A 21,513-nucleotide genomic window follows, 5' to 3' on the forward strand; every position below is an offset into this window, starting at 1 on the left:
TGGGAACAAAATATGTATATCCAATCTCACCACTTCTATTCAACAACTTCTATCACACTGGAAGTCCTAGCAAGTGCAGTGATATAAGAAAGAATATAGTGCTCCTGGCCAGACAGCGCAGTGGATAGATAGTCAGACTGGGATGCGGAGGACCCTGGTTTGAAACCCCAAGGTCACCAGCTTGAGTGCAGGCTCATCTGGTTTGAGCAAGGCTCACCAGCTTGAGCCCAAGGTTGCTGGCTAGAGCAAGGGGTCACTTGGTCTGCAGTAGCCCCCGGTCAAGGCACATATGAGAAAGCAATCAATGAACAACTAAGGTGCCACAACGAAAAATTGATGCTTCTCATCTCTATCCGTTCCTGTCTGTCTGTCCCTATCTGTTTCTCTCTCTTTCTCTGTCTCTGTCACACAGAAACAAAGAAGAAAGGAAATAGTGCATACAGATTGGAAAGCAAGAAAGCTTTATTCACAGATACATGCACGATTGTTTACATAGAAAGTCTCAAGGAATCTACCAAAAAAAAAAAAAACAAAACAAAAAAAAAAAACCTACCAGAACCAATATATGAGCTTTATATGATTAAAGGATAACAAGGCCAACACAGAAATTGATCATATATGCTAGCAATGTATAACTGGAAACCAAAATATTCAAGACTATCATTTTAATAGCTCCAAAATTTATGATATTTAGGCAGACAGCTAACAAAAACATGTACCAAATGCTGAAGAAAGGAATCAAAAAGTCTAAGACAACATAGGAAAGATGTCAATTCTCCCCCAAGTTGAATAGATACTTCACCAAAGAGGGTATAAGAATGGCAAATAAGAACAGGAAATGGAAAACATCATCAGCTGATAGGAAAGAAAATTAAAAACACCATGAGATACCACTTCACATCAATTTGAACTGCTAAACTAAAGTATAAAAATACTACCAATACCCGTGCTGGTGAGCACAGGAGACAACTGGATCTCTTGCACATTGTGGGTGGGAGTTTAAAAAGGAACAGCCACTGTGGAAAACTGTTTGGCAGTTTCTTTCTTCTCTCCTTCCTTCCTTCCTTCCTTCCTTTCTTCCTTCCTTCCTTCCTTCCTTTCTTCCTTCCTTCCTTCCTTCCTTCCTTCCTTCCTCCCTCCCTTCCTCCCTCCCTCCCTCCCCACCCCTCCTCTTTCTTTCTTTCTTTCTTTCTTTCTTTCTTTCTTTCTTTCTTTCTTTCTTTCTTTCTTTCTCTTTCTTTCTCTTTCTTTCTTTCTTTCTTTCTTTCTTTCTTTCTTTCTTTCTTTCTTTCTTTCTTTCTTTCATGATACATGGGCAGACTCCCACATGTGCCCTGACTGGGATTCACCCAGCAACCCTGTCTGGGGCTGATTCTCAGAACAACCAAGCTATCCTCAGCACCCAGGGCCAATGCTTGGACCAGCTGAGCTATCCTCAGCATGTTTGGAAGTTTCTTACAAGTTTAAATACGTACTTACCATATGATCCAGGAATATTCCTGGATATTTACCTTACAGCAGTCATTTTTAATCCTTTTCATCTCATGGCACACAAATTAATTACTAAAATGCTGTGGCACACCAAAAAATATGTTATTGTTGTTGTTTGCCAATCTGACAAAAAGTATAGGTATAATTTTGACTCATTCACTCCAGAAGGCTATTGTTGTGTTGGCTGCTTTCGTTTTTTATTTGACAGTCTCAGGGAATAGGGGTCAGTGCCTCTGACTAAGTCACCAGGTAATGCATGTGTTAAAAACTCTTGCAGCACACCAGTTAAAATTCACTGCCTTAAGAAAATGAACTTATGTTCACATAAAGACCTTTAGATAGATATTTGTAGCAGCTTTATTTGTAACTGACCAAATCTGTAAACAACCCCAGTGCTCTTAGATGTGGACAGATGAATGGTGGCATGTCCACCAGGTGGACTGCGACAGAGCAGGAAAATGGAAAGGACAGCAACACGCACCACCTGGATGAATCTCAGAGGCTTTATGCGGAGCGCAGGATGCCCGTCGCAGAGGTTACCTACAGCCTGCTCCATTCATGGGACATTTGGAAGAGGCAAACCTATGCGAGTAGAGACTAGACTCTAGATCACAGTAGCCAGAGCCTGAGGTGGGGGGAGGGTGTGACAGTAGGGGAGGAGCCAGAGGGTGAGCTGCGGGTGGTGGAACGGTCCTTTATCCGGATTTTGGTGATGGTTACACAAATCTGGGCCTGTATTAAAATTCATATAACTGTATGTCCCTAAAAAGTCCATTTTTCTCTATATTAACTTAAAAAGTAATATTGTTTTGAAAAAAACATATGCCATTTCCCAAGTGATTATCCCTCCACTCAGTTGCAGAGGTCCAGATTAATCCTTGAAATAATCACTATTTGTATATTCATGTCATGGCTACATAGATAATTAATTCATTGAATGATAAAAGAAAAACAGCTAGGCATATAAAATGTAATTATTTGTTTTGTTTCATTATTATTTTCACTTTTTTTTTTCTTTTTCTGAATAGATTCATTTTGGAATTCAGCTTCCTTCAATACAGAGACCTCTTACCTTCATTTTCCTACATTCCGAGGAGAGTTTAGTGCTGACATATCTTTCTTTTTCAAGACCACGGCTTCCTCTGGGGTGTTTGTAGAGAACCTGGGGATCACAGACTTCATCCGGCTCGAGCTTCGCGGTGAGTCACCCACTCTGGGCAGAGCCACTGGGCGCTCAGCAGTCTCCCTTTGTAACCTACTTTCCAATGTACTACCGTGCTTCCTTTGTCAGGCATATTTCTTTATTAAATACTAACAATCTATGATTTTCAGTAACTGTTTTTAATAGAGGAATAGAGCAATGATTAGGAACTATAATTATCTATACAATTTTCTGCTGCCTTAACTCTATGTGCAATCAAGACATTAAACCAAACTAGTCAAATAACTGTTAACTAAATTAAAAAATTATTTGACTTAATTGACTAGTCACATTGTTTTGTTTGTTCATTTGTCTGTTTTTTGAGAGAGAAAGAGACAGACAGACAGGAAGGGAGAGAGATAAGAAGCATCAGCTCGTAGTTGTGGCACCTTAGTGGTTCATTGATTGCTTTCTCATATCAATATGTGCCTTGACCGGGGACTACTGCAGACCGAGTGACTCCTTGCTCACGCCAGCAACCTTGGGCTTCAAGCCAGCAACCTTTGGGCTCAAGCAAGTGACCGTGGCATCATGTCTACGATCCTACGATCAAGCCAGTGACCTCTGATTTCGAACCTGGGTCCTCAGTGTCCCAGGTCAATGCTCTACCCACTGTGCCACCTCCCAGTCAGGCAGGTCACATTGTTTATTCATGTTTGCGGAGCTCCGTTCCTTAGTATCAGTATTTCACATAGTGCTTTGAAATAAAGTCACTTATACAGATGAAGCCAGATAATATGTTAGTGTTCTTTCTGTAAGTATATCTGATACTCAGGGCTTAGCCAGAGGAATAGTAAACTCTAAGGAAGATTATGTTAAAAACAGCTTTGTGTTTTCTTCTCTGGATACAGCTTTATTCTGCCCTCCTAGACAACTCGGAGTGACATCTGTCTGCATCATTGTCATGGTCTGCTTTCCTAAAGAGCATATTGTCATGGTGCCTTTTTCATGTCTGCTCCAGACTAAAGTTTCTCCCCTTTGAGTTAACTTGAGCACCTCTTACACCTGTATCTCCAGCTCCTGCAGAAGTGACCTTTTCCTTTGATGTGGGGAATGGGCCTTGTGAAGTCACGGTGAGGTCTTCCACTCCCTTTAATGACAATCGGTGGCACCACGTGAGGGCGGAGAGAAACGTCAAGGAAGCATGGCTTCAAGTAGATCAGCTCCCTAGCAAGACCCAGCCCGCCCCTGTGGATGGGCACAGCCGCCTGCAGCTCAACAGCCAGCTCTTTGTGGGTGAGTGCCGCTGGTGTACAGCCAAGCTGTCCTGCGAACAGACAAGGACCAAGAGAAAAGCATAGCTGTAAAAAGAATAATAATACCAAGTTCAAACAACTGCAACTATCGGCACCATGTACCAAGAGCTCGTTTAGTATTTGAACTGATCGCCAAGCTTGCACTTGATACCATAGATGATTTGTGTTTGTTTCAGTTACTTCTCATCAATACCATTTCAAAAACTATTAGCAATATTTAGTCATTTTCCCATTTCACTCTCAGGGTTAGAAAGCCCACCAAGTAATTTGGACACAATTTTCCAGTGTCCCACAAAAACAGACCACAGGAGGGAAACCACGTCAGCAGAGGCAGCCCTCTGTGTCTGTGCTCAGCAGGACCCTCAGCCGGAGCCCAGCTCCTCCCAGTCCGGTGCTCCCCCTGCTGCTCTTCTTGCCAGTGCCAAGTTCAGAGCAAGGACTGACTTTCTTCTTGCCCTCCATGCTTTAAAGATCAAAGCTCTGGGTAGTGGAAGTCTTCCTTTTAATGAACTTGTTTATTTTTTTCTTATTATTTTTCCCAAAAGGATAATTAAGCTTTGCTACATGACTTTTTAGACAACTAACTCTATTCTAATTTGGAAACTAACCAGATTAACAAAGTATCTCTCATTCGATCATTTCTCATGTATCTGAAAGAGAATAAGGACACAGTCCAATTAAAAACTGATATAAATCACAATTTAATACACAGTCTGCTTTGCCTGAGGATATCTTATAGTGTCCATAAAACTCACCTTCAAACTTGGAAGTTTGTACTGAGCCAAGGATTCGCTTTAAGTCATCAAACAGTGGGTCAAGTTAAACAATTTTATTTTCTGATATATAAGCCTGAGGATGAATTATTGACATTCCTAGGCACAGATTTTGCATGGAAATCTACCTCAAATTGACATTCCCACTAGGATAATGTTTCTAAAGCTTGAGAAACTAGTTGAAAAGTCAGATTGGGGGTAACAATCCCCAGGCCCACTGAATCAGACCCCCTGGGGATGAGCCCCAAGTCTGTTTTTAGCTTGTCCTCCAGATGACCCTGCCACTGAAGCACGGGTCTGGCTGCCTGCCCCAAGGAAAGCCAGGCTTGTGAGACCAGTGCTGGTGCAAAAGGAAAGAGGGGTGTTCAGGTGCCGCGACCTGGGAGGGTGATGGGCTTCACTCTCAGAGACCATCCCACACTCCTGCGCAAGCCCTGGGTTCTTGTAGGATTGGGATGGGAGGGCTTACTTCCTATTTCATCATCTTTTTAGCCTTTGGTGCCACTGGGCCCCTGTCCATTTATCTTTCTAACTTCTGGCATGCTCAGTGTAAGAAACCCCCCCCATGCTATCTTGGCCCATGGGGGAGACACCCCAGCATTCCCTGACTGTCTCTGGTAACAACTCCTGTGTCTCTGTGTCTGAGGACAGGCTCACACAAGACAGGATAGAAACAGAGAGAGGTATATATTATTCAGTTACTGTCACACCACCTGACCTAAGAGCTCACAATACGGAGTAAGAACACCCTGGCTTTGCTTTCACCTCTTCTTCCTTCTGTTTCTTTTCTCCGTCCTCAGTTCCTTTCCACAGCTTTATTAGTGAGGGCTCCTCTAAGTAGGGATTTGTATTGTACATACATACAAATTTGAATTATACGTTATATAGTATTACAGATATGTGCCTGTATACGGCAGTGAGTTTCAATTATGTAACCCCTATTATACACAACATTTTTTCTAGATCTAAATTTTAAAAAGGATCAATGGCCTTTAGTTTGTTCTTTATAAAGGAATGAATATAAAAACATAAATATAACTGGAAATACTTTTCGAACAAATATTTACCGAGTTCAACTTTAGAAATATTTTGTTTATTTAGTGCCACTTGATGTCTCTTAATATTTGATCCCAACCAATGTTTTCAATATTCTTTTTGTTCATGAAACTTTCAACAGATGATTTTTTTTTTGAAAGAGAGAGACAGACAGATAGGAAGGGAGAGTGGTGAGAAGCATCAACTCGTAGTTGTGTCACTTTTTTTTAGTTGTTCATTGATTGCTTCTCATATGTGCCTTGACCAGGGGGCTCAAGCTGAGCCAGTGACACCATGCTCAAGCCAGGAACCGTGGGCTCAACTCAGAGACCTTGACCTTCAATCCAGCGACCTTTGGGCTCAACACAGTGACCATGAGATCATGTCAATGATCCCACACTCAAGCTGGCCACCTTAGGGTTTTGAACCTAGAACCTTAGCATCCAGATTGATGCTCTATACACTGCGCCACCACCTGCCAGCCTCATCAGATAACTGTTTTTAGCACTATCTGTGTGGCCTCTGTTTGGTGTGGAGATGGAATCCCCAATGAGAGACCAGGAAGGCGTTTGCATTTGCTGTGTTTCCGTGTAGGTGGGACGGCCACCAGACAGCATGGCTTCCTGGGGTGCATTCGGGCCCTGCAACTGAACGGGCAGGCCCTGGACCTGGAACAAAGAGCCACGATGACACCAGGAGTGGAGCCAGGGTGTCCAGGACACTGTGGCAGCTACGGACACCTGTGTCGCAATGGAGGGAGCTGCAGAGAGAAACGCAGAGGCATTGCTTGCGACTGTGCCTTCTCTGCGTACGATGGGCCCTTCTGCGAGCATGGTGAGTGGGACTGAAGGCAGGGTACAGGGAAAGGACGGGAGACTTGAAGACTATGGAGATCCTGTCTGTAAAGAATGGATGTGGTGAGACTCAGCGGTTAGCTGAAATAGAATTGTTTGTGTCCCAAATCCCTCTGTCTCACTTGGGAGGAGGGATGGGTGTATTGTTGAGAAGCCAGTGGCCGCCCCATTTAGATCTGGTGTCGGTTCTCTCTAGATCTTCAGGGACCACTAGTCCAATGCCTTGAGGAGAGCAGCACCTCTAACTATACACTTACACTAGACGTTTAATTTTATGTAAATCTAAACCAGTAATAAAATACTGATACCCAGTCCTGGGTTGTGGAAATTTGAGGGATTAGTTATTTTTTATCCATACTTTTTCTTAAATCTTAAAATTTGTAAATAAATAAAAAACACAGCAGAGAATTCTGTTATTTTCTCTCTTTGATATATTTAAGGATTAGAGATATTCTTTTAATATGCACAAAGAAAGACCCTTGCACTTGTATATCACTAATACATTGCTAACATAACAAAAATGAGTATCATCCCAGAGGTCTCTGCGTATTTTGGAAGCGGCTCGTCAGTTCTGTACAGTTTCCAAGAACGTTACAACGCCACGTTCACTGAGAACTCCAGCTCCTCTGTCCCTTCACTGCACGAGGGTCTAACACTGACCAGAGAAACAGCCACGCTGAGCTTCCGGACCACAGGGACCCCCAGCTTACTGCTCTACGTGAGCTCCTCCCAGGGAGAATACATGTCCGTGACCCTCACCCCCAATGGTGAGTGTCCTCGCTATAACAACAAGGAGGCTGGTTTTGAAAGTTAGGAGCATAAGGAGGGGCCCTTCCAGGCTAAACTACAAACAAGGCAACACAGGCACACAGGTGCACGCCCTGCAGCTGTCACGTTACTGAAATGGGTTTACTTTTCATTGTAACCCCATTTGATGATTAGATTAAGGTGCCTCTCTCCCACAAATGCATTCAGCGTGCACCTGTGCCTTGCTGTTGTCAGGAGAGCTTTTCTCTGTGTGTGAATAAGTTAGTGCTGCAGTTCACTCTGAAATACCTCATTTTGTACGTGGGAAATATTTCCTCCTCCTAAGCAAAGTAAAGAAGTACGCGGAACCACAGAAAAGCCAGTATCCATAGGCAGTAGAGGAACAGGCCTGCTCTTTTCTGTCAGCGGTCGAGAAATCAGTCATTTGTGTCATATCTGCACACAAAGAGCAGAATGAGACTCACCCAACCCATGGCCATGGGGGGCTCTCCAAGCCCTTCCCAATCGCGGAGGAAACCCAGGCTTTAAGCACAGTTTATGGAGAGCAGGGGAGAAACTTCTAGAAAAGCCTTCCACAGTCCCTGACGGACAGGTAGTCTGGGAGTTCTGTGGTCAAGGGCGCATCAATGAGGGGGAGATTCGGATACTATAGCAAAATCTTTTCTCTTTTCTCAGTGTCTTGATTATTGCACTAACATTAGGGGGAAATCTGTACAAAAAAAATTAATTATGCAAATGTCAGTACACATTAAAATGCATTGAAATGTCACATTAACAAAAGTTATAGAAACTGAATGCTCATGCAATATTGCTTGAGATGTTAGCACTTAATAATATGAATAATTAACTTGAGCTTAGCTCAGAGTTTCCATATGCCTTAGTTAGACCTTTTTCTTTTGTTAAGGCAATGAAAGGACTTTGAAAACGACCATTGGGTCTTGACTAAAATAGTGTAGTCAGATCCTGAATTTGGTCCCAGAATAGCACAAAAATAATCACTATTCCAGGAAAAGAGACTATTTGTACACTTGAATAAGTGCTCAATAGGTTTATATCGCTTTAAATAAAAATACAACGTATATTGGAACCAGTTTCAACAGTTTCTATAAGATTTTATTTTATTGAAAAAATGTCATTTTCTCATCTCTAGGAAGTTTGCAGATCAGGTACAAGCTAGACAGACACCAAGAGCCTGATGTTTTCAACTTTGGTGGTAAAAGTCTGGCCGATGGGCAGCTTCACCAGGTGAACGTTCACAGAGAAGCAGCAGTGGTCTTTGTAGAGGTAAGGCTGCACATTTAACAAGAGCCACAGGGATCAAAACTGTGGGCTCAGAATGTAAGACCTAAAGCAAAAGTTGATAATAAATCCTAATAAAGAGATACACATTCAGCACTGTGCTTTCCTAAGTCAAGGTGTTTTGTTCTGTTTAGCAATGTTTGATTCGCAAGAGACTGTCAAGGTTATTATTAATATTTGACAAAATGAGATGCCAAGCTGAGCTCATTGGCATTTTGCTTGGTAGGGAAATGGCTTTCTAGTGTATCATCGTGGTAATTCCCATGGGATTAAAGAAGAAGAAATGTTACAGAAAGTAAAAGCAAGATCTTGTTTAAGGTGGGAATGCATTTTAAAACCATCAGAGTATTGAAACTTCACATTACCACTGGTTTTGAAAAGTAACCTTTATAAACCGATCTGCAGGAAAATAAGTTTTCTGCTCATGTTACAAATTTCCTTTTGAAACAAGGAAAAGCTTGTGGATTGTACCAATAATAGATATTTAAACCATGCAGAAAAATTGACGAGAAGAGATAGGCACTAGGAGAAGCAGAAATAGGGGTATTCTAAAAATTGTTTGCATAATAGTTTTCTCCTTTGTGATAGCAGGAACATGTGATACTTTGATCATTTCTGTTGGTCTTTCTTTGCTTTCCTTCCTCGCCATTTTGATGTTCGCTTCTCATGGAACATCTACTAGGTTAACCGGAGCGCAAGGAGACAAGTCATCCTTTCATCGGGGACAGAATTCAATGCTGTCAAATCCCTCACGTTGGGGATGATTTTAGGTAAGTGGCAAAAAAGAGTGTTACCCCCATGGCGTGAAGGGGATGTGTCCGATTCCAAACACAGGAAACACTTGTCATGCTGAGAGAGGCTCCTTGTCATGCTCATGACTTCCAAGAAGTGACAAAGTCAAGGCCACTCCCTGGCCGGAGTGCACGAACAGCCATGAGCCAGGTGCTGTCTCCAGGTGAGGGAGGACCATCCTTAAAAAATGCTCCTACCCTGATCCTCCCACTTGGCAGCCGTGTACAATGAAACTTTGCGTTTTTCTAAAAAAATCAGAAAAGATGAAATTCAAGAAGACAGCATCAGGGGTCAAGTACAGAAATTATGTAATGATAAAACTTGATTTGCATTATTAAAGATAAGAAGCAATACAGGAAATGGGGCTGTGGCCTGGGCCCTGCTTAGCCTGTGGGTTGAGGGGAGATGTGCTACTGCTCTGAGCTCCTCTTGAGAAGTCAAGGCCCAAATATCTCACAGGCATTCCTTGTGGCCACCACTTATTCTCCATAAAAGCCTCAGACTCTTTTTTAAAAAATTATTTTTATTTATTCATTTTAGAGAAGAGAGAGAGAGAGAGAGAGAGAGAGAGAGAGGAAGAAGCAGGAAGCATCAACTTCCATATGTGCCTTCACCAGGCAAGCCCAGGGTTTTGAACTGGCGACCTAAGCATTCCAGGTTGATGCTTGATCCACTGCGCCACCATATGTCAGGCTCTTTTTTTTTTTAAACAAGAGATTGAGAGAGAAAGAGAGAGAGAGAGAGGATGAGACAGGGTCAGACAGACAGGAAGGGAGAGAGATGAGAAGCATCAACTCATAGTTGCGGCACTTTAGTGGTTCATTAATTGCAATCTTTTATGTGCCTTGACTATGGGGCTTCAGCCAAGCTAGGGACCCCTTGCTCAAGCCAGTGACCTTGGGCTCAAGCCAGTGACCTTTGGGCTCAAGCCAGCAACCATGGAGTCATCAAAGTTCTCATGATCTCACACTCAAGCCGGCGACCCCATGCTCAAGCTGGTGAGCCTGCAATCAAGCTGGCGACTTCAGGGTTTCACACCTGGGTCCTCAGCGTCTCAGGTGAATGTTCTATCCATTGTGCCACCATCTGGTCAGCCAAAAGCCTCATATTCTTTATGCTTTTATTTTCCCCCTTGTCACCAGGAATTAAACTGATATAGGAACTTGAAAGGTGTTTCTTTTCTTTGGGATCATATATGAACTCCACATTATATTGATATTTGACTGTTACTTGGTGTCACTCATCTTGCAGCCTGTTTATTACTCCTGCTTGGGGACTTGACACTCATCCAGCTCTGTTCGTTCTAAGCAGCCAGTGAAATCTCTATCACCTTTCCAGCCATCTATACACTGATTTTTTTCGCCATCTCTTCCACCCTGTACATGGGACATCACCAGTTGGGGCGTGTTAGAGGAGGTACAGAACAGATGTTCAAAGAGAAGCATAGTAACTATTAAAACTCTCTCATCTTTCAAACAGATGATGAGCAATAAAATGAGGCCTTCTTATATATGTATACTTATAACGAGAAAATTTCACAAACCCTAGCACTCTCCCAGGGTGTTCCTGTGAGTGGTGAAAACAAACGTGCCCCCTGTGGGTGGCACAGCCTGAGAGCTCTGAACTGGCTTAAGATGCATTCAGGAGAGTAGTGGATTCCGTGCTGTGAGGATATCATTTTAGGCTGCCAGAGTGAATAACAGCATCAGGCTGCGGCGGTGGTTGTGCGGTGTCATCGTGCCTTCAAGGCGGAGAAAGAGTGTGGCCCGCACGGCGCACTGACAGAGAGGCAGCTCGTGCTGCAGGTCTGTCCAGGGCTCACTGTTCTGCTCTCCCCACCACGAGGAGATGGGAGCAGCTAACCCAGAAATAAGAATGAGAACATTTTCCCTGAAGTGTTGAAAGATGTTTACAGTTATCGCAGCCCGTGGTAGACGTGAGTGTCCTACTCTCTGACAAACTGTGGCTTTGGTGTGTTTCTCAGACATTCCTGGGCATCCACATGATCATCAATATTAACACATTTTAAAGTTCTTGTTAAAACAGTAGCATAGTACACAGAACCACAGAGAACTGGAAAAACAAATGAAAGAAACTGCTTCCCTGATGTTCACCCATCATGAGAATAACAGTTGTACATTTAGATAGAAAAGAGTCTGAGATTCCTTCAAGTTCACAGACCAAGTTGAGTTTTATAGAGCGTTGGACAGGGCCTGTCCTTGGCTGTCAATCAAACTGTATTATAATTGTTCTTAACAGTCAAGTGCGAAGACTTCACTTCCATTTTTATCTGTTATTGAACTCTACTTTCTGCCCCAAATGATAGTTTCCTCTTTTTTTCTTAATTTTTAAATTCATTTTAGAGAGGAGAGAGAGAGAGTGAGAGAGAGAGAAAGGGGGGAGGAGCAGGAAGCATCAACTTTCGTAAGTGCCTTGACCAGATAAGTGCAGGGTTTTGAACCGGTGACCTCAATGTTCCAGGTGGTCACTTTATCCAATGCACCACCACAGCTCAAACGATAGTTTCTTTTTTTAATTTGAATTTTTTGGAGTGACACTGGTTAACAAAATTTTAGAGGTTGCAGTTGCACAATTCTACAGCACATTGTCTGTACACTGTATTGTGTGTTCACCAACCCAGCTCAAGTCTCCGTCCATCACCATTTATCCCGCCTATATCCTCCTCCACCTCCACCTCCATCCCCACCTCCACCTCCAAGGAGCTGATCATCTGGATTGTGCAACCCCCATAGCTGCGGAGTGTGTGTAGTCTGTGAGTGGAGTAATGGTTTTCTCTGCCCTCCGGGAGCTGATCTCTCCTTTGCTGCCAGAACAGGTATCTGTGTGCACTCTTATCCCAGCCATGAAGATAGATATGGTCAATGAAACCACACAGATGGAAACATAGGTTCCTGACCTCAATGACTCCAATGTCTGACTCTGATGACAGTTGAGGCATGTTCAGAAATGTCTGTGACACGGGTAGAAAGTAACCATCAGGAGTGTGAAATTGACAAAAGACTATGTTTAAAGACAACTGAGCTTCAAAGTTGTATGGTTGTTTGTTTTGTGGGTGTTTTTTTTTTGTCTATAAAGAAATATGCAAAAGATAATGGAAATGGTATAAGAACTAAACATTTTTTGAAAGGGATCATATTAATAAAAAAGTAGAATGTTCCATTTTATGATAAATATTTATTGTCCTACAAGTTAATATATAGAGGACAATAGCATGGAATTGAAGATATTAATGTTTTTATTCAAGAATGTTATATTTAAAAGCATCTCTCTTAGGCCATAAAAATCAACATTGAAATTCAGCAGTGCCTGACTGGTGATGATGGTACAGTGCATAAAGCCTGGGATGCTGAGGTCCCATATTTGAAACCCTGAGGCCACTGGCTTGAATGTGGGCTCATCTGGCTTGAGCACAGGCTCACCAGCTTGAGTGTGGGGCCACTGGCTTGAAAGTGGAATCATTGATATGATCCCATGGTCACTAGCTTGAACCCAAAGGTCGCTGGCTTGAGCCCCTGGTAAAGGCACATATGAAAAGCAATCAATGAACAAATCAAGTGCCGCAACTATGAGTTGATGCTTCTCATCTCTCTCCCTCCCTGTCTGTCTGTCTCTCTCTCTTGCTAAAAAATAATAATAAATAAAAATTCTGCAATGAGGTTTATAGCCTGAAGCAATTAGTCTAATAAAATTATAAATATTCATTTCATCTGCACCTAGAGGCATGTATCTTGATCTAAGGCCAATAGAACTTCTTATGTTTTGTATAACTTTAAGATGGCTTCTGTTCTAATTCTGCTGCTACTCTCAGACCAGTTGTACAAGACTACAGTTTTATGTTCAGATTTGAGAGTAGAAGCTGAGCTTTGTTTCATGAACTTATAATGAAATATAACGAAATCTCTTAGGAGATGGCTCCTCAGAAAGCAGCCATCCGTTTTCCAAAGAGAATTGTCCCAAACTATGGCAAGTTAACCAGTACTTGTTAGCTACCTTGACTCACTTGTTATCCATTAAAAACTTTTTGGTGGTCCCTGATACACACTTATCCTTCACTGGACATTTCAAATGCCTAGCAGGAAAACATATACTGTACCTGCCTTCAAAACACTTGCAATGTAATAAGGAATATAAAGAATCAAATGTTTATGACTAATCAATCATTATAAACAGTTACTCTAATGTGCTTTGGGAAAATGGTTCAGCATTGTCTTGTAATGAGGCTGTTTTTGTTCTTCCCATTCTTCAATGGTCTTACTAATGATAACCAATGAAGCTATGTTCCCAGTTACTATCACAATAAGATAATTTTAGTATAATCTTACTTCTCTGAGGAATGTGGAGGAGATCAGACCTGCAGTAGCAACGAACCCCAGAGCGCTGCTGTGCCCAAACCCAGGGAACCACCTCCATGACTGGCCAGGATTCCTGTTAACACACTTTAATGATCATTTTAAAAATGAAGCGGCGCGGATTTCACTGGTCTGTCCCCGCGAGTGCAGTCAGGGAGCTGCGGGAGCTGGTGGGCATTTAGTCCAGTCCGCAGGGCGTTGACCAAGGCCACAGGTGCGATTGTTGGACGGTCCTCCCTTAGGGGGAACGCGGAGGGCTTCGGAGGGAGGTTCGGTTCGTGGTTGCGGCGCCGATGCCCTTCGCGCGTCCCCGCCCGTCGTCCCCGAGCCCTAGCGCTGTATCCCGCCCCCTCTTGTGCCCACAGAGCCTCCCGGTGCGGACAAAGACACGGATGCGTACACGCTGCGAGCCGGCGCGCGCGGCTTCTCCGGCTGCCTGTCGGCTGTGCGCTTCGGTCCTGCGACTCCGCTAAAAATGGCCCTGCGCCCCAGCGGCGCCGCCCGAGTCACCGTGAGCGGACACGTGGCCGCGGCCCGCTGCGCCCCGGGGGCGGCGCTCGGAGCGCCCGCCCTTGGTCTTCCACCGTCTCCGCCCCCAGGTTTCCAGAACTCCTCCGCTAGGTCACTTCCCCTCGCTGAGCTTTCCGTGCCCCTCCTTGCTGCGCGTTCGTGTCTGCCGCTGCAAGTGACTGCTTTTCCTTCGGATGTTTGTGAATTTCAAAAAAGTGCGCTTTTCACTGGCTTCCGGCACTCTGCCTCTTCCTGCTGTAGATCATTCTGTACCAACAGAGGAGGGAGAGCCCTTCGTCATTGTGGACCGAAGTGGCTCCGCGGTCATCGGAGATAACAGGGTCGCCAATCACCTGGTTTTCGGAGATGCTGTCCCCGTTAGCATAATCCGAAAGTGTCTGAGAGTCCGCGCTGATGGAGGCGTCAGACAGGCCATCCTCATTTGCTGGTGTTCTTGATGTAATTTGGCACCTCTGGAGATGGTTTAAACACTTTTAAAAGGATAGTTGTCAAACTGTACAATGAGGTTTTTCATATGAAAATAGCCATTATAATATTCACAGGAGACTATCTATCTCTACATCATCTATATCTATCTGTATATCAATATAGATAGATACAGAGATAGATATAGCTAGGATTTTGTCATTTACTTTTAGCTTTGTGATTCAAAATAAACATGGACTTTTCGGCCCATTAGCCCAAAACATTTAAAAATAATATTAAGAATATATTGGGAGAAGCACCTAAACTATGCAAATTGGCGTTTTTCTAAACATAAAAATATAAAACTTATTTTTCTTAACATAAAGATACAAAACTATTTCTGGTATTAATCTTAACTTAGAAGACTATATATGGCCTGACCTGTGGTGGCGCAGTGGATAAAGCGTGGACCTGGAAATGCTGAGGTCTCCGGTTCAAAACCCTGGGCTTGCCTGGTCAAGGCACATATGGGAGTTGATGCTTCCAGCTCCTCCCCCCTTTCTCTCTGTCTGTCTCTCCTCTCTCTCTCTCCCTCTCCTCTCTAAAAAAAACAAAAAAAACAAAAACAAAAAAAGACTATATATAATGAGAGAATTGCATCTTTATTATGATTATTATTGAGAGAAGGGGAGGCAGGGAGTAAGAATGACAGACTCCAGCATGTGCCCCAACAGGTATCCATCCAGCAAGCCCACTAGGGGGCAATGTTCTGCCCTTTCGGGGCTGCTGCTCTGTTGCTCCAACTCCCATTCGTGGGGGGAGGGGGAGAACAAATTGCTCAAACCAGTTGAACAATGGCTGGCAGGGGCGGGGGGCAGTGGAGAGAGAGAAGCGAGAGGAGAAGGGGTGGAGAAGCAGATGGTCACTTCTCCTGTGTTTCCTGACCGGGAATCAAACCCAGGACATCCATACACCAGGCTGACACTCTAGAGCTGAGCCAACCCACCAGGGCTGAGAATTGCATCTTAAATATATACTCTGAAGCTGAATTTATTCAGGTCTGGTTCAAAAATGAATATTCAGTATACCCTCATCCTTCAAATAACATTTTAATTTAATTACATTATTGAAATATAAGTCAGTTGCAAACTCTCCTTGGTGAAGAAGTAAACTGCTCTCCATTCCATTTCTACCCAAAATAAGGTAATTACTCATAGAGCTGGGTGATGGACTGGGTGCCCACTGTTCAGGGGGCTGCACACCTGCTTATATTGGATCTGTTTATCGCCCACATTCATCTAGTTTTCTCCAGACAATTAGGAAGTGTTCAGACATTTAAAGGGCTGTAATAATAATATTAACATTTTAATTCCTTTCTCAACCACTTTATTTTTGTAATGAATGAAGAAGCATATGACCCCAATTTTACAACCCCATTAACAAACAAACAAAAATCTTATTTATAATGCATATCTAAAGAATAATTTTGTGTTAAAATTTAAATTAACTCTTAATCTAAAATCACTCTAATTTATTTTTAGTGAGTAGATTTTGTCGTAATGCAAATGTAAAATGATTAAAATCATTTTAAATGATGAGTAATATTTCCAAAATAGAAATTCAAGTCCAAAAATTTGTAAATATTATTAGTTGCCCTTTTGTTAGAAGATAATAGTAGTCAAATTGATGATAAAAGATGTGGTCTTTGGAACTTTATTGCTTCTGGTTATATGTCAATGGCAAGATGTACAAAGTAAATAAGTTGCACCAGTGTTACTCCCCCGAAAAATCCTACTGACTTTTGATTGATGGGATGGTGAACCCGAGTGCTGAAGGTCTCAGGGACATAGCTGTTTGCTGGGTCCTGCATTTGCTTGCACCTGCCTTCAGTCTGGGCAGTAGCTAGTTGCTGCCTATTTTGTCAGCTGCTGAGTATGTTGACTTCCAGTGTATTTCTCTGGGGAGAGTTCTCAGCCCTTTGTCTAACTCAGTGGTAGTCAACCTGGTCCCTACCGCCCACTAGTGGGCGTTCCGGCTTTTTATGGGCAGTGGCAAAGCAACCAAAGTATAAGTAAAAAGATTTAACTATAGTAAGTTGTTTTATAAAGATTTATTCTGCCAAACTCAGCGAAAATTCAACATAAAGTACTTGGTAAGTAGTTATTATTATATGCTTTAACTTGCTGTAACTCTGCTTTATAAATTTTATAAAGTAAAGTTACTTCCCTACTTTATAAATCACCATTACTGTGGAACTGGTGGGCAGTTAGAAAATTTTACTACTAACAGATATACAAATGTGGGCGGTAGGTATAAAAAGGTTGACTACCCCTGGTCTAACTGATCTCAGACTGCACCCACTTGTGAAATGTTTGATCTGTTTAAAGGGTTATCCTAATAGATAGATTTCTCTACGCTCTCCATTTCACATTATTGATTCTCCTCTTTCAAACAAAGGGAAAGTATGGGAAAGGAGAATTAACCTAAATGCTATGCAAACCAGGTGAACCAGAGATCACAGAAGGCTTCTTGCCAAGGGATCCATTGTGTATGTAAACAGGATGGAGAGAGAGACAGATGTGTAGATAGATGGAGAGGCAAGCAGAGATGAGCTTACCAAACACATTTACATGGGAGTTACTCATAGGAAGGTTCTGGGATGCATCCGATTCATTATTCAAATTACCTCAATCTTTTCAGATAGTAGGTGAAGAGAGAAGTTATTCTAGGGTCTACCAAACCTCATAAAACACACACTCACACACGTGAAATCCTGGCTGTGTCAGTGTATGCTGACAGTAATTATGAGACCAAGTGCCTGATCTCTGTCATTGAGAGTTATAGGTCCCAGACACTAAAACTGGAAATGATACAGCTCTTTAAAGCAAAATCCTATAATTAAACATAAAAATGATCAAAGCAACTCTATTGTTTGTTCCCAAAGAGATGCAAAATATATTGCACTAATGATTATTCTATTTATGGATATTTAAAAATATTCACAAACTCATGAATATGCTACCTCCTCCCAGCTAAGGAGGACTCTGGGTCCCTAACAACACGTGGTCAGGAATCCCTGTGACCAATGGCAAGCAAGCAAGCTTTGCATTTGTTGGGCTTCATTACGCTTACCCATGTCTGTCCCAGAGCGTAATGAAGAACCCTATGTTTACAATACCATTTGATTCACATTACTAAACAGTGACATGTGTTTTCTCACAATTGCTAATTGGACCTATTCATTAATGCCTATGCCAATAATCTTAAAAGTATGTTGACTAATGAACACTTCTTTTTACCTATCTGTTTTGGTATAAATTGGACATTCATTCTTCACTAATGATAGTTTAAGTAAACATTTCTAAGCTTAGCTTGACAGTCTCAGCCCTGGTGGTGCTTCAGAATAATGTGGGGGGCATTTAAAACAGTGCTGATGTCCAGCCTCCCCGCTCCAAGAGACTGAGTTACTGTCTGCTCTGCAGCCAATATTGGGCACGATTGGCATTTCTAAATTTTTAATACTTAAAGCATATGCAACAGGAGATGCCAAATCATCTACTTTCAATCTATCTGACTGTCTTTCATTCTATAATATCTTAGTTTATCGATTGCTACATGGCAAATTACCACCCACTAAGCAGTTTATCTCAACCCACATTTATCATCTCACAGATTCTGTGAGTCAGGAGTTTGGGCACACCTTGGTGGGGTCCGGTGCTCAGTGCCACCTCACAGCCAGCAGGAAGGAAGACCCCAGCAAGGCAGTTGCCACCATCTCCTGTAACAATCATGAAGTTGGATACACATAAACAGGGTCAGCCCATCACCTTTGTTTTGTTTTGTCTTGTTTTATTGGTTAGAAGGAAGTCACAGGCCCTGTTCAGAAGCAACAGAGGGAATTGCACACAGGCCTGGAACTCTGAGGTGGGGACCATGTAAGGCTTCTTTGGCCTCATAAAGAGAGGCGGCATATACACCACAGCACTGTCAGTTAGCAGTACATCAGTGTCACAATTTAGTCATGTTTTCGTTAAAATACTCATACATAAACACTTAATTACTCTATGACTTGGCCACCTACTCTATACTCTTAAAACAATTAACACCTGCTTGCTCGTTGGCATGAAGTTTGGGCGTGACCTAAGAGGCCACACTGTTTTCTGAAGTTAAATGTGACCGCACTAATTGAAGTTCGATTATTATATTTCTAGGATAAAGGCATCAAACTACTATAGCTGAGAGTTGTACGAATGTTGAAGTAAACTTTGTTTTATAATACTTTATAATGCCCTTGGCTTCAAATTTTCTGATGTCATACAGATGCTCCTCAACTTACAATGAGGTGATGTCCTAATAAACCTATCGTTAAGTTAAAAATATCATTAAGTCAAGAAAGCATTTAATACAGTGGTACCCAACCCCCGGGCTGCGGACCAGTACCGGTCCATGGGCCATTTGGTACCGGTCCGCAGAGAAAGAATAAATAACTTACATTATTTTTGTTATATTTATATATGTCTGAACGATGTTTTATTTTTAAAAAATGACCAGATTCCCTCTGTTACATCCATCTAAAACTCACTCTTGACGTTTGTCTCGGTCACATGATACATTTATCTGTCCCACCCTAAAGGCCGGTCCGTGAAAATATTTTCTGACATTAAACCGGTCCATGACCCAAAAAAGGTTGGGGACCACTGATTTAATACAGCTCCCCTACCAAACATCATAACTGAGCCTAGCTTTCTCTACTGAATGCGTAGCACCGTCTCACCATCGTAAATCCAAAACCCCACGAGCCACTGTAAGTGGGAGAGCACCTGTGTGTGACATAAATGACGCTGGGTCGACTCTCGTCAGGCCGACATGTGCAGTTCATATTCTGACTGTGTTCCCTTTCTCTCCCCTCACTAGGTGTGATAGCGGTTGTGATATTTATCTTGCTCTGCACTGCTGCCATAGCAATACGTGTGTATCAACAGAGGTGGCTGTACCAGAAAAGTGAGCCAGATGTTCCAAAACATGGAGACGATGTGGAGGCCACTCTGAACAGTGACCTTGGTGTGCCAAGTACGGTCAATGAAAGCCGCAAAGAGTATTTTTTCTGACCAGCAGCTGTGCTTTTACTTATCCTGTGATGCCGTGACTTCCTTGCTGAGCCAGGGGCTCCCCGTGGATGACAGCCCCTCTCGTCCACCTTGGACAGGTGGTGGGTGTGCAGCAACCCGCCCCACCCCCGCTTGCTCATGCCTGGTCCGGAGGCCCTCTCTGTTCTCAGTTCTCCATGATCTACTTACGTAGCCCTAACTTGGGTGCACTCATTAATCACCGGTAGGCACTTTCTGACTAGTCTGACCTCGTCCTCTAAAATGGAGATATATTTTGCATAATGCCGTTGGGTTTTAAGTGAGAACAAGGACTCGAACTGTGGCCCAATTCTCTTAAAAATGTGACCCAGAAGTTTATAGAAGTCCAAGTTGTATGGAAACTTATGCTACGCTTCCTTTATCAATTGCCTGCTGACGTTTCTAAGCAGGAGTTGTCTCCAGATGGCCTCCAACTGGGTTTCTACCTGCTGTGAACCAGAGTCCAGTGCCCAAAAATGCATTAGACAGCTGGGGGAAGAAGAACTCAGTTTTTGGCTGATTGTTTTTATTATTTGTCTCTTTTAACTCAGTTTGGATATATTTTAATAATGAGATCAGGATTGACAGTTGGCTCTGAAATTCTAGTACAGAGCTGAACAGTTGTGGAACAGAAAATTTGCAGGTAACAAAATGTGTAAAGCATTTCAATCTGCTATAATTTGCTTATTATTCTTTGTAATTTGTCATTATATTCTTTGTAGATGATAGTGATCTCACAAAAACACGTACGTTTTCTAACTAAATTTGTGCCCAGATATAAACTACACTTAAAACTGCAAATGTTTACTTCATACATTTCAAATTATATATAACCCTAAATTTATTTCCTTGAAATGTGGGGTGATTAGCTCACTTTTCTTTGTGGTCCTGTGATTCTCTTTTCCTGAAGGTTATCCTAACAACCTTTCAATTTCTTAATGCTATCTTTCCATTTACTTGGGGAAAAGTCACAGTTTGACCTGAAGCTTTCCCTTCCCCCTAGGTTTGGAACGGAACAAGCAAACTATTCCCTGAATTACCATCTCATCTAGTTACTGTTTGGAATATCACTGGAAAGATGCATATGCCAAGGGAGAGGCAGGTTGTATGATCTGATCTGAGTCCGTCATTCTGGTCAAGATTTTAGATCTTGGAGTCTGTTTCTGACAGAGCATCCAAAATTGAGTAGTTCATTTCATACTAGAGTGTATTTGTGTACTCGGAGAGCAGACTTCATATTAACCACAGGCATTGTTCCAGTTACTACTTTTGTGACAGTGATCACTAGATAATTGTGTGGAGCCACCATTTGCTCTTGTAGCCAATTATAATTTAAAAAGTGCTACATTCTCAAGATCTGCCTCCATGTGCCTCCAAGGGATTAGATTAGTTACTTTGGACCAACAGGACCATTGGAACTATTGGAGGTACCTTCAGCATTGAAATTTCTTTGAATGTTATACCCACTTCTCTATGTACTTTTTAAAAAATAAGAAAATATATCTCTGTATTGTCTTTTCTAAAAAATTTTTTTTTGTTATGGTTTTATATTAGTTTACTATCAGGTATAACAAACTACCACAGATTTAGGGCATTAACCAACACACATTTT

At 42.3% G+C, this 21,513-nt stretch overlaps 1 protein-coding gene across 1 annotated transcript in view; it reads left to right on the plus strand.

Annotated features, from left to right (window-relative positions):
- The window catches only part of LOC136322280 (contactin-associated protein-like 3), a 68,302-nt gene extending 47,366 nt beyond the window's left edge, over nucleotides 1-20,936 (plus strand). The window contains exons 13-22 of the mRNA XM_066254373.1: nucleotides 2,520-2,690; nucleotides 3,710-3,928; nucleotides 6,351-6,590; nucleotides 7,147-7,377; nucleotides 8,529-8,662; nucleotides 9,360-9,447; nucleotides 14,205-14,438; nucleotides 14,611-14,680; nucleotides 19,688-19,845; nucleotides 20,905-20,936. Of these exons, the coding sequence (XP_066110470.1) occupies nucleotides 2,520-2,690; nucleotides 3,710-3,928; nucleotides 6,351-6,590; nucleotides 7,147-7,377; nucleotides 8,529-8,662; nucleotides 9,360-9,447; nucleotides 14,205-14,438; nucleotides 14,611-14,680; nucleotides 19,688-19,845; nucleotides 20,905-20,936 (1,577 nt within the window). The remainder of the gene's footprint in view (nucleotides 1-2,519; nucleotides 2,691-3,709; nucleotides 3,929-6,350; nucleotides 6,591-7,146; nucleotides 7,378-8,528; nucleotides 8,663-9,359; nucleotides 9,448-14,204; nucleotides 14,439-14,610; nucleotides 14,681-19,687; nucleotides 19,846-20,904) is intronic.
- The last annotated feature ends 577 nt before the right edge of the window (nucleotides 20,937-21,513 follow it).

Source organism: Saccopteryx bilineata, chromosome 2 (assembly GCF_036850765.1).
Source record: "Saccopteryx bilineata isolate mSacBil1 chromosome 2, mSacBil1_pri_phased_curated, whole genome shotgun sequence".
In the NCBI taxonomy this organism is placed as follows: domain Eukaryota; kingdom Metazoa; phylum Chordata; class Mammalia; order Chiroptera; family Emballonuridae; genus Saccopteryx; species Saccopteryx bilineata.